At 50.4% G+C, this 12,600-nt stretch overlaps 1 protein-coding gene across 3 annotated transcripts in view; it reads right to left on the bottom strand.

The window, feature by feature from the left end:
* KCNAB1 (potassium voltage-gated channel subfamily A regulatory beta subunit 1) overlaps positions 1 to 12,600 on the bottom strand; it is a 62,064-nt gene that overhangs the window by 13,333 nt on the left and 36,131 nt on the right. For all 3 annotated transcript variants that reach the window (XM_064665702.1, XM_064665703.1, XM_064665705.1), the window contains exons 2-4: positions 9,095 to 9,138; positions 1,928 to 1,965; positions 556 to 635 (exon numbers count right to left, since the gene is read on the bottom strand). In XM_064665702.1, the coding sequence (XP_064521772.1) occupies positions 556 to 635; positions 1,928 to 1,965; positions 9,095 to 9,138 (162 nt within the window). The remainder of the gene's footprint in view (positions 1 to 555; positions 636 to 1,927; positions 1,966 to 9,094; positions 9,139 to 12,600) is intronic.

The following is a 12,600-nucleotide window of genomic DNA, read 5'->3' as shown; positions in this document are numbered from 1 at the left end:
ACCCCAGTCTGGGAAGCAGAGTCGCTCTGGCCCCACAGCAGGGACACGATGTCCCAGCCCACCTTCCACACCGAACACGAGCCATATAAATCATCCCCAGGCAGATTTATTAGGGATGGATGTTTCCCCCACTCCACAGTGACACTAAGAGCATTAGCTCCGCTGCAGCCAGAGCTGTTCCCGCCAGGATCCGCGCCGGGAGCTGTCACAGGTCCCGGCCATTCATCACCATTAAGATCCACTCTGACTTTTCATTTATTCAGGATATTTTTCTCCCTGTGCCAACAGCAAGGGGCACGAGAGATACAATCCAATCTGTGCAGAGTACAAGAGGATTTGGGAAATTTATCTGATTTTCTTTCTGAGCGCTCCAAATACAAAGGTTTCCCAGGGAGAGAGGGGCTCTCTGATCACTGTCAGAGCCCAAACCAGCACCCAAACCATCACCAGGGGCTATGCCACAGGGAAGAGCAGAGCCAGTGTTCTGCCCACGGAACCAGAAGGTCCCTCAGGTCCCTCCCAAGCCACCCCCAGGAGCAGGACCCCAGCACTCACTTGCCGGCCGCGTACACCTCGGCCGTGTCGAACAGGTTGACGCCGCTCTCGTAGGCGATGGTCATCAGCTGCTCGGCCACCTGGGGCAGGGAGGGAGGGAGGGGGGACAGGGGTCACATCCCGAGCCAGCAATCCCCTCCCGCACCAGGAAAGGCCCTTGAGGGCAGCAAAGGGGCTCCAGCAGGGCTGGGAGGGGTGTGAGCATCCCCTGCCCAGGGGAGACCCTTGGACAGGGCACCCAGGGGGTCCTGCACTGGCCAGAGAGGCACCACAACGTGGATTGGCACCAATTTCCATTTGACTCACCCTGGCAGGAATTAGTCTCTTCCCACAGGAGCTTTCTAACAGGAAAGCAGCCAAGAACTTAATAGGTTTACAGAAGATACTCTGCAAATCTACGGAGTTAACACAGAATGGTGAATTTAATGTTTTCTTGGCTGCCTGACAGGCTGTCCTGCAGCTCCCCAGAGATGCCATGGGGCATGGAAACACCTGCAAGTCATTTTGTGGGGTCCCCATGGGGGTCTCGCTGCTCCCTGGGGGATCCTGCCCTCCAAGGGGCTGGAAGCTCTGAGCCAGTATCCCAAGGGTGGGCATCCCTCAGGGATGGGGCTGTGTTTCTGCCCTATTTTTCCACGTATGACCCCTTTGCACGGCCTTACTCAAGGTAAGGAGGGCAGGAGTACAGGGAGCAAAGTGATCATGGGAACAAATCATCTCATAGTGCCAAGAGATAAACCTGGTGATCCACCAGGAGAAGCAGCAATACCAGGAAAGATCAAGTGAATTAAAAGGCAAAACCCTTTGAGTTCAGGCTCCTGGGCTCTTTTCCTCATTCCAGAGCTATTTTGGTGGTTCTCCCATGCCCTGGGGGAAGGCAGCTGGATGGCTGCTCTCCCGTGGGCACTCACATCTGGAGTGTACCTGGGCTGGAGGGAAGCCCAGGTGCTGCCCAGCGCTCCGGGATCAACGGAGACCAAGAGCCATCTGCTCCAGGGAGGAGCACGGAGGAAACCCGAGCTCACTCCCATTTGTTTCAGCTCATTATGTAAAAACAAACCACCCTCATGAGCCCAGCCCCTGCCTGTGTTTACAACTGGTGCCCATTTCATCCACAACAGAAGCAGTGCCCAATTTCCACTCTGGGATCGGTGCCGCTGCCAGTGGGGACAGCATGGAAAAGGAGATGGCTCTAAGGGATACATGGATAGATGGGGTTTGTTAGAGCTGGTCTCTGGAAATGTCACATTCGTTAGGGGTTTGCAGCAGCAGTTTTGTGCAGCTCCTCCAGCTCTGGTAGCTGTGGTTTCACCAAAAACACCTCACCCTGCTCTGTACCTCCTGCTTTGCACTGAGACTGAGCAGCACTCACCTCGTCTGAGATCTGACCCCCAAAAGTGACCCATGTCCCTGGAAAAAAACACAAAAGAATCTGTTACTACAAGAGGCTTTTAACACCCAAAATTTCACTTGACCAAAATTCAGGCTCCTTGGGGTTAAATGGGTTTAAAATGGCTGGTTCAGAGGGTGGTGTGTGCCCAGAGCTCCTGAAGGGCTGACATGGAGCCCCCTCTCCCAGGGTGGGAAAGCACATGGAGATGCTCAGGGCAGTGCCAGGGGATGTTATTCTGCCAAAATACAGTTTGATTCAAATCATAGAATCACCAGAGAATGGCTTGGGTTGGAAGGGACCTTAAAGCTCATCCAGTCCCATCCCCTGCCATGGGCAGGGACACCTTCCACTGTCCCAGGTTGCTCCAACCTGGCCTTGAAATCTGAAGTTCTTTGCAAAACAGTTTGTTTTCCAAAGCTTCAATTTGATAAATTGGAAAAAAAACTTAATGATGCTGCCTCAACACATCATTTGGGGAAGGAAAATCTTCTTAAATATGTGCTTCATTCCACATCATACAGGCCAAAATGAGGAAAAATGATTAAGAAAGAAATATTTCTTTTGACGTGAAGTATTTAAAACCCAAAGTGACTTTTCCCTGGAACTTTTCCATAAAGCCAATGTCCAAAGCCAAGGCAAAGCCAGTGGGCAGAGCTTTCCTTAGGCTGGCTCCAAAAGGAGCTGCAGTTTAGACTCAGTTGCAGGCTCTGGTCTATTATTAGGAAAACCTGGGGCATTATTTCTTCAGGATCATTGCCTCAAAAAAAATTAAAAATAATCTATGGTGGAAACAACCATAGGATTTAACCAGATCATGGAATAGTTTGTGTTGGAAAGGACCTTTAAAGGTCACCCAGTCCAACCCCTCAAGGAATTCCCATAGGAACATTATCTCCTGTATGTATTTTATATATATTTAAGGAATACATATTTCCTAAGGAACTGGTAGAAAAAAGGAGCTGGGGAAGCCCCAGGTCACACCCAGGACACTGCTCAGCCCTCCCTGCACCCCTGCCCGTGTGCCCTCACCCAGCCCCCGGGGCAGCAGCAGTGGCTGTGCCATGGCCTGTGCCAGCTCCTCACAACACCCTGTGACCTGCAGCACAGCTTCCCCTCACCCTGCTCCACAGCTCCACTGCAGCTGGGCACACAATCACATGTCACTCACTGAAGGGACAGGGCAGAGCCCACGTGGCTCACACAAAACACTCCAGAATTTAAAATTCTGACTTAAAACATCCCTCCATAAGGAAAGCAGAGGGGTTCAGGCTCCAAGCTGGAAAAGCCAGTGAGATTTTTTCCCCATCTCTAAACATGTTCCAGGCCAGATTGGACTTCAGTGATCCCTGTGGATCCCTTCCTACTGAGAATATTCTGTGATTCTAAGTTGGACAGGGCTTGGAGCAGCCAGGTCTAGTAGAAAGTGTCCCTGTCCTTGGCAGGGGGTTGGAACTGGATGGGCTTTAATGTCCCTCCCACCCAAACCTGTGTGTGAATCATGATCTGAGCGAGGCAGGGACTGCAGTGCCAGTGAGGGGTCGAGCTCTGACGCTGCCAAGGGGCAAGACTTCAGTTCTCCCTGCCTGGTGGCACTCACAGAGATGCAGCAGATCCATAAGTGCTCCCACACCCTCATGGGGAGGGTGAACCCTGAGCAGAGGCAGAAGCGGGGCAGGTCCCTGCTGCTCCCTCCGGAGCTCTTTGATCAGCCCTGCCTGGAACAGAACAGGAGTCGTCGTCTCTGTCAGGAGAATCTTGCTCTCTTTCCCTCAAAAAAAGGTCAATCTGAATTTTTTAATACATCAGGTTTCTTTGAGTGCAAACAAAGTTATTTAAAGACACACAAAGTGTGAGTTCAAACCGAAACTCCCGATTTTCCCGCAGAAAAACCCGAGCCAAGTTTTCACAGATCAGAAATATGGAAATAAAAGAAATGAGCAAAGAGCACACATATTTCCAGCTAATTTTACACTTACTGCTGCTCTCTATAAGGGCAATAATGGGGCAGGAGCTACCCCTGCAACACCTTACTGGTTATAGACCTCAGGAGAGGTATTTTCTCTTACTATGGGAGTAAAATGCTCTGGTCCTGCACAAAGATAAAAAAGAAAGCAGGTTTCAATTTATCATTAAGCTTCTTCATGTAGATAAAAAAACCCCACCCAAATGAAGCCTGATTTCCATGTTAAAGCTTTGGAGGTGTTATTTTTATAGGAATACATTAAAACATGTTTCTATCAAAAAATGGGTTGAGATTGTTTATCCCAAAGTGATGGCTTTTTTTTTGCATAAGCAGCACACAGATCCCTAGCACAGGTGAGAAAGAGAAATATTTTTACCTCTGTGGACTGCACATCCTGCCTGGAATTTCCCTGGCTGTGGCCTTTTGACACAAACCACACCCCACCAAGGGACACGAGGGTGATGTGCTCAAGGGTTTGGGCACACAGGGCTAGCAATGACTCATGTAAGAATAACAAGCACCTTAAATCTCTTTAAATGCAAGTAAAAAATATATGATACAGGATCTACCTGCCCAAGATCCATCTGTGCCTCCCCTGTGCCCCCAGACCTAGCTGAGGGGACAGGAGGGGCTGGGGACACTGAGCACCATCAGAAGCACGTGGGTGGGGAATCCTTGGGGTCTCTTTTTGCCATGATCATCACAAAAACCAGCAGGGAGGGGAGTTTGGGCTCAGCAAGGTGATCTCTAAACCATCAGATGTGGTTGGGAAAGGGAGAAGCTCTGGTAGGGAGTCAGAGGCAGGGAAGGCAGCACAGCAATCTCCCTCCATGGCCACCCTTGGGCAGTTGGGGTGGGGGGCACCCACTCCCTGAGCAGCTGGGGCAGAGGCACAGCGTGGCAGAGGCACAGCCTGGCACAGGCACGGCATGGCAGAGGCTGCTCAACTCCCTTCTAAAATGAAATTTTTTAAAAAGGCAAAAATAAGCACAAGGCACATTTGGCATTTTAAACAACAGCCAAGGATGATTCACAGCCTCAGCCAATACACTCATTTTGGAAGAAAAATATACTGGAGAAAGACATGCCTTGTTTAATTGCTACTTTCCCCTTTCCAGTCGCTGTCTCTCTAGCTTATCCCAATGCATGGTTTATAAAGACATCCCCTGCCCTGGGGCTCAGCATGGCAGTGGCAGACAGACCTCTCTCTCCTACCCTTTGCCATCACCTTGCCTTGGAAAACAGCTTCCCAACTGGATATCCTCCCCTTCAACAGGAACTTCTGCATCAAACCCAGATTTGGCTCCATTTCCATCACACCCCCGAGCCCAGCAAGGTGTGATTCTTTGTGGGATTTGTGCCAATGCAAAATCCACCCCTCTCTAATGTTACTGCCAGCAGATGTGTCACCTCTGCAGGAATTCCTGGCTGAACTCCACACTTCCCCTGCTGCCAGCACAGTGTTATCCCTGCCCTGCTCCTGGCGAGGACAGTGCCACATGGAGCTCTGGCACGTGGGGCTGGGCTGGAGCCCAGCCCTGAGCACAGCAGGAGCCTGGGCTGGGAGTGTAAAATCCCTTTCCCAGAGCAAAGCCCAAGGTGGAAACAGCAGCATCTGACCACTTTGGGCTGAAAAACATCTATTTTCGTAGCCAATTTTGAGCACAGGGTATCCCAACAGTGGCTGCAGGAATTGCTTGCTTGGGGAGGGTTTTTTCTGTGCTTTTGTAGATGCTTTTGTGATTTGGGATGGCTGGTTTTGTCCTGCTGCTTGTTTCCTTTGAGCCAGGGCTCAAAGCTTGTTGGAGGCTGTCTCAACATCCTCTCAAAATCAACAGGAATCCACAGGCAGGATTCAGTCTGAACTAAATACATGAGAAACATGACCTTGTTTTTCCCCTGCATCACAATCACGTTTTGGATCCAGCATCAGGCCAAGAGTTTTGTGCCAGCCCAGGGCTGGGTTGTGAAGCTCCCTCAGGTAAAGCTTCACCTAGAGCTGAGGGGCTCAGAGGAGGAGGTGAGAGCTCAGCCCAGTCAGGAGCAGGACTCAGCACCAGAGAGCTGCAGGAGCCTGGGCCAGGGAAGCTCAGCCTGGCAGGTCAGTCCAGCAACCCAGGAACGATGCTCAGCCTGTGCTCCAAGGGGCTCAGCTCCCCAGAGCAATGCCCAGCCACCACCCAAGGGGCTCAGGGACCCCTCCCAAATGTCTCTGCCTGTGGAACATGCTGCCAACTCACCTGTCCTGCACTTGCTCAACACTGGTGGCACCACACACAGCCCCCAGCAAACACACTCACGGCCACGTGAGCGGGAAAGGCAGGGCATCATTAAAGGGCCTGTGCTGCCTCAGCCCTTCCTGCCTTTGATTTCTGCCCCACTTCCCGTTTTTCTCCACTTTTTCATCCTGCAGGATGAAGAGCACTCCCACCTTGCTGAGATTTTGCAAGGCTTTAGAGGAAGACTGCTGAGCCCTCAGAAACTTCAGTGAACCTTAAATTAGATTTTCATGCTGCAGAGAGCGTAGGGAAACACATTTATCTTTTGGGGAATTGCAACAGAGAAGGCATTTAGAAAAGTCATATAAGGCAGCGCTGGGAACAGACACCTGATGGATCTGCAGTGGGAAAGGTGGGACAAGGGGGATGGTTTGAAAGTGAAAGAGAGGAGATTTAGATTAAATAGGGAGAAATTCTTGGCTGAGGGTGGGGAGGCCCTGGCACAGGTTGCCCACAGAAGCTGTGGCTGCCCCATCCCTGGGAGTGTCCAAGGCCAGGTTGGATGGGGCTTGGAGCAACCTGGGATAGTGGAAGAGGAGTGGGACTGAATGGGCTTTAAGGTCCTTCCAACCCAAACCATTCTATGATGTGCTGTGGTGTACATTCCAGAGAATTCCTGAATTTCAGGCTTTCCAGCTCTGCTTTCCTTTATTCCTGCTCACAGGGCAGGGGCTGTTGGGATCAGTGCTGCTGGAACAGGCTGAGATGCCCAGCAGCCCCCCCAGCCCCCCACATCCCTGCACAGCTGTGCTCACAAAGGCTCAGTATATTTAGCTGCTGCTGCAGTTCCACCCGCTTGAAATTAAAGAAAAGCTCTACAGAATGTTTTTCTTTTCCTGCTGCTGCTTCCTTCCCGGAGCTTTTCTCCACCACCACAACATCAGCACTTGGGGAAACTGTGGATGATAAATAAAACCTCTGCACAGATAAGACAAGTCCTTTCCAAGGCTGGGTCTATTTTAACCAGAAGGGCTCTTGGCAAAACGGGCCTTATTTATATGACTCGTGGTGCAGGGTGACTTTCACAATCCACTCTATTTTAAAATCAAACCTCGGAGCATGTTGGAAAAAATGAGCTGACACCTGCCCTGTGAGCATTCCCAGCCCTGGCAGGGATGGAGCTGGAAGGGGATCCCACAGCCTCAGTGGTGCCAGGTACAGGCAGAGAGCCCAGGGCCTGCCATCACCCACTGGCTCCCAAGGCAGCAACCCCTGGATCTCAGGAATGCTCAGCCTTGATCAGTGCCACCTGGGCAGGTAAATCCCCTTGGGTTTACCCCTTACACTCCCAGAACCCCTGTGCTCTAACAAGCTCCTCTTTTCCAACAGCCTCCAGACCTTATTCTTCTGTCTGAACAACAGCCTGAGCTGAATAATCATGGAGTGGTTTGGGATAGGAGGGACCTTAAAGCTCATCCTTCTGCTATCCCAGGTTGCTCAGAGCTAATAATGATGTTATTGTTAAATAATGTTACTGTTATTGGACTTTCCAAGGAAAATTCCAGTAACTACCGACCCAAATTGCATCCAGGGTGGAAATGTACTGATGACTAAAGCCAAGCATCCTACAGGATGGTCATGAGCCTACAGACAGGACAAGAGTGTTTCCCCAAACTCAAGGGGAATGTTTCACAGGTTTATACCTCAGAACAGACTTCTTGTGTCTCTGTGTATGTAAATTGATTTAAATACTCTGAGTGAGTGTAGACGAATGTTGCCATCTTAGATTCGTAATTAGCTTAGGCTCATAATTAAGTTACTGTTGTGCTTATAGCAAATCCTATTGAGTCATTTTATAAATGTTAAATTAGCCAACTGATTAAGCACTGCCACTGTTGTGTTGATTAAGCATTGCTAAGTCCTTTAGACCTAAGCCACTGATCCAGTCTAAGGCCAAGTTTGGCCCAGAGGGCTTCTCTGAACCCTGTGACTCAACAGGAGGGTCTCCCTGCTCCTTTGCATCCTCACCCTCCTCTGTCCCACTATCCACATAAATCATTGGAGACTGATTTTAATCCGATTTTCCCTTGTGTGCTCTGTATAGTAACAGAAAATATATAGTGATAGAACTGTGCCATCAAACTCTGTCATGCTTTTACAAATTCATATTAAACCTGGTTTTGCCAATACCTTTTCCAGTGATTCTTTAAGCAACCTAAACCATGCTGGTGCCTCCAGCTACCTGTGCCAGCCTCTCTGACCCCCCAGGAACAAGGACCCCTATTAAAACAGGGCTGGAGGGGCTCTGGCAGAGCATCCATCCATCCCTGGGGGGGCTGTGCACATCCCCAGGGTGTTTAAGCTCCTGATGTCCAGCCTTGCACTGTGGGAAGGTGCTCACAGTGAGAAAACAGCCTCCTCCTTTCCACAGCATTTGGTTTTTATAAAAACATCTATATCCCTGCACTTTCAAGCACTGTGCCATGTGTGGTTCAGCTGCCATCAGAGGGATTACTCGCCTGAGTAAAGCCATCAGGAGGGATGCAGCCCAGGGCACAGGAGCAGCCACGGACGAGGGGCTGTGGGAGCTCAGCATCCCTGGGGGCCCTGCAGGGCCAGCACATGGGTGTGCTCAGACAGGCCCCTCTGGATCAAATATCGATAGGATAAAATATTGATGAGGTGTTCTTTAGTTTTTCAAGTCAGTATGGAACAGGAATAGCAAGGTACAAAGGCTGGATAAAATGAAATAGGAATGTGCTCCCAGCCCAAGCAGATTGGTGCCCCCGAGGCCAGAGCTGGGACACTCAGAGCTCCTGGGCACACTCAGACATGTCAGATGGGACCTCTGTGGGCTGTTCCTCACAGGCTTTAGGGCACATCAGAAGGATTTGATGACACAACCCCTCATGCAGCTTGAGCACTGAGGGGGGGCAGAACATTGTGGAAGCCAAAGGTACTCACCCAGTCCAAGGCACGACACTCTCAGCCCGGATTTCCCAAGGTTCCTAAGATGAAAAGAAAATAATTAGAAAATACTATTCCTTCCCAATACCCTGCCCAAGCTGGTGGATTCTCCACAAACCCAATGTCCCATGGTTTCCCACTCCAGTGGAGGCAGCACCAGGATCCCCAACACCAGCTGCTCCTCCACAGCCAGGAGATAAAATTATCACCCTTCTCCCCTCCTCCCTGAGCCAGGCTGGAGACAAGATAATCAGCCCTGAGACAGTGCAGTGTGCCACACATCAAACCCCTGTCCTGTCACCACAGCACAAAATCCCCTTTAATTACAAAATCCCCTTTAATTCCACCCTCCTACTCCGACCTCTGCAGTGCAGCCAGGGCTGGGCAAGTGTTCTGCCAGGTCACGGTATAATTTAGGGACCATCCATCTACCTTTCCCTGCAGAGCACCACAAACATTCCCAGTGCTTTTTGCTGCTCCTGCTGAATTATTTAAAGCCAAATAAAATAAAATAAAACAGAAGAAAGAGGCCTGCTCACCCATGGGCAGGGTCAGGACAAAACACCCCACATTAGCACAGGTTGTGCCCTGTGCTTTCAGCTCTTTCTCTTTTTACACACTGGATTCTGTGGCCATTTCAGGTTTTCATTCCCATGGCACAGTTTCCCCCTGGAGCACAGCCAAAGGCATCCCCAGGTGGGCAGGAGGGCCAGCCCAACACCAGCCAGCACCCTCGGCACTGAGGTGCCCACTCTCCCACCACTCCAGGACCCCTTATGCCACTGCTGCACCCAAAATTTAACTCTGATGACGGGAATTTAAAATTGTGGGAGACACAGGAACTTGACCTGGAGTAGCTATTTGAGAAGCTGCAGCTGCATCTCCAGCCCCACGAGCCCCCAGGCTCACAGCACGGCTGGGGCAGGCACTGACCTGATTCTATTTCTGTCCTATTTTTTCTTCTTTTCCCCCCTTCTATATTTTCTTTCCTTTTTTTTTTCCTTATCTTTTTTCTTTTCTTTGATTTTTTTTTTTTGAGTGCAAGCACAGCTGGACCCTGCAGCCCAAACCCAGAACAGCACAAACACTGCCCATCCTCCCCAGCACAGAGTGTAGCCCTCAGAATGCTCAAATCCAAACCCCAGCAGTTGCCTGGGTGCTCCAGGCAGAGCTGCAGTGCTGCAGGAATTCCAGATTCCTAGTGTTGGGATTTCTGCTGGACACAGCCCACCCGCTGCACAACACCCTGTGGAGCCAAGGGCTGCTGTTCATTCCCAAACAGTTCAGGATTATTTTAGGGAAGAGGGTTTTTTAAATCCTATTTCTCCCCGACCTGTTCTTTGCCTTTCAAAGTCTGGCTTTGCAGAGGCTCGTGGCTGTGAGGGCACAACTCAGCCATGTGCCCCTCTCTCTACATAAATATAAATATATATGTATATACACACACATATAGATACATTTGCATATATATTGTTTATATGTACCCCTATATATACACACACACACACACTTTATCTATATGCATGTACATATCCTTTATATGTAGGTTTTTATATATATACATACACATATGCACATCCTCAAATATATATGCATGTACACATTGTGTATATGTACCCCCTTTTTATATATATACACACACCCCTTTTTATATACACAGAAACCACTTGATACATAAACACACATATACCTGTTATCCACATGCCAACACATATCCTCTATATACACCCCTTTATACATATATATATGTGCATTTATATACACACGGTGTGTGAGTCCCTATGGTGTCTCCATGCATTTATAGGGGTCCCCACTCCCCCAGCAGTGGGGTCTGTCCCAGGGTCTCAGCCCAGACCAGTGACTGTCCAGTCCTGTCCTGTCCTTCCCCACAGGTCCCCTGGGCCACAAAGCCACGTCAGGGCTTGTCCCTCCTCGCTCCTGGGATTTGAGGGGTACAACACACTCAGTTTTGTTCCAGGGAGCAATAACCAGCTCTTTGGACAGTCTGGTAAACCAACAAATCTGGAGAGAAATATTGTGTTTGGATTTCCAAAGCTGTGCCATTTGCTTAGCACACACATGACCTGGATATTTGGAAGGTTTCTGTTGAGAGCCAATGCTGAAAATGCCAAGTTTCTTAGTGCAAGATCCCTCTGGCAAAGAGAGCTCAGAGGGTGCAGGGCAGGAGCATTCCTGAGCCCACAGCCCAGCCTGGAGAGCACCACCAGGTCTGCTCCCATCCCTGGCACTCAGAGACTCTGATGAGGGAGAAAGTGGAGAGGCCTCACCAACACAGGGAGCCACCAAACCAGCTGAGAACTGGTCCCACTGGGGATGTCTGAGCTCCCAGCACGGTCCCATGCTGTTGAAAAGCTCCCAGGCACTGGGCTGATTCCCAGACAAATTCCTGCTCCGCCATAGGAGCTAGTAGAGCGTCAATTCAAGACCTGGTTCTCCTCTACCTCCCTGAACAAAAGAAGAAAAACCAGCAAAGACCCACAAAAATACAAAAACCCACCAAGTAAATATATCTATACATTTACACCTATTTTGCAGCTTCCAGGTGCATGTGTATATATCTGTATATATCACACACATACAGAGACACACATATCTGAAAGCTGTAACACTGCCAAGTAAAATCAGTGGTCAGTCTCCAAGTAACAGGCCAGTAAATACTTTTTGTGCTTCTCTTGCACTGCTTCCCAGGGCTGAGACAATTAACCAGCTCAGTCCCTGGAGCTGAAGGGGGAGCAGCCCCACCCCAGACAGCCTTGAGCATCCACCAGTGGTGGTACCTGACATCCCCCCTGCCCACAGCCTTTTCTCCCGAACTTGCACCACAAGTGAGACCTGAAGGTGTTCAGCACCTCACCCCTGAGTTCTTTTAAACCAGAGTCCAAAATCAAACAGCACCACACCAGTGTGCTCCCCACAGCTATGGCAGAGCCATGCCTGGCCTCTGGAGGAGCCCCCCAAGGGGGTGGAATGGGGAAAGGAACAGGAAGGACGGGATGTTGTGGCAGGGCACGGGGCATTCCCCTCAGTGCCCACAGAGGAGTGTACAAACCTCCCCAGGAGCACCCGGGGCACCCAAACCTCCAGCACAGGGCACTTGTAGCCACCTCATTGCATAGAAGCCACAGGGCATGGGGTTTTTTGTGAGGAGAAGGGACACCACACTCTTCCTGCTGTTTGTAGCTTTAAGAAAGATGTGTTTTAAGCTTAACTTTAAATCTTCCCAGTTTCCTTCTCCAGGGAGCAGCCTCAGGGCAGGCGAGCACAGCACGCGTATGGTCCCGTCCTGGTGGCCAGGACCGAGCAGGGGACAGCGAAAGACATGGGGACACAAAGCCCCCCCGAGAGCCCAGCCCTGCAGGCGGGTCTGACACAGCCCTGCTTTCCTGGCACAAGCCCACGGTGACATTTTCCCCGCACGGCAGGAGCCGGAGCCAACAGCCCCGTCCCCGCAGCACCAGCGGCTCCGCCAGATTGCGCCGGGT

The sequence above is a fragment of the Pseudopipra pipra genome, chromosome 10 (assembly GCF_036250125.1).
Source record: "Pseudopipra pipra isolate bDixPip1 chromosome 10, bDixPip1.hap1, whole genome shotgun sequence".
NCBI lineage: Eukaryota > Metazoa > Chordata > Aves > Passeriformes > Pipridae > Pseudopipra > Pseudopipra pipra.
This window is presented reverse-complemented; position numbering and strand designations above follow the sequence as displayed.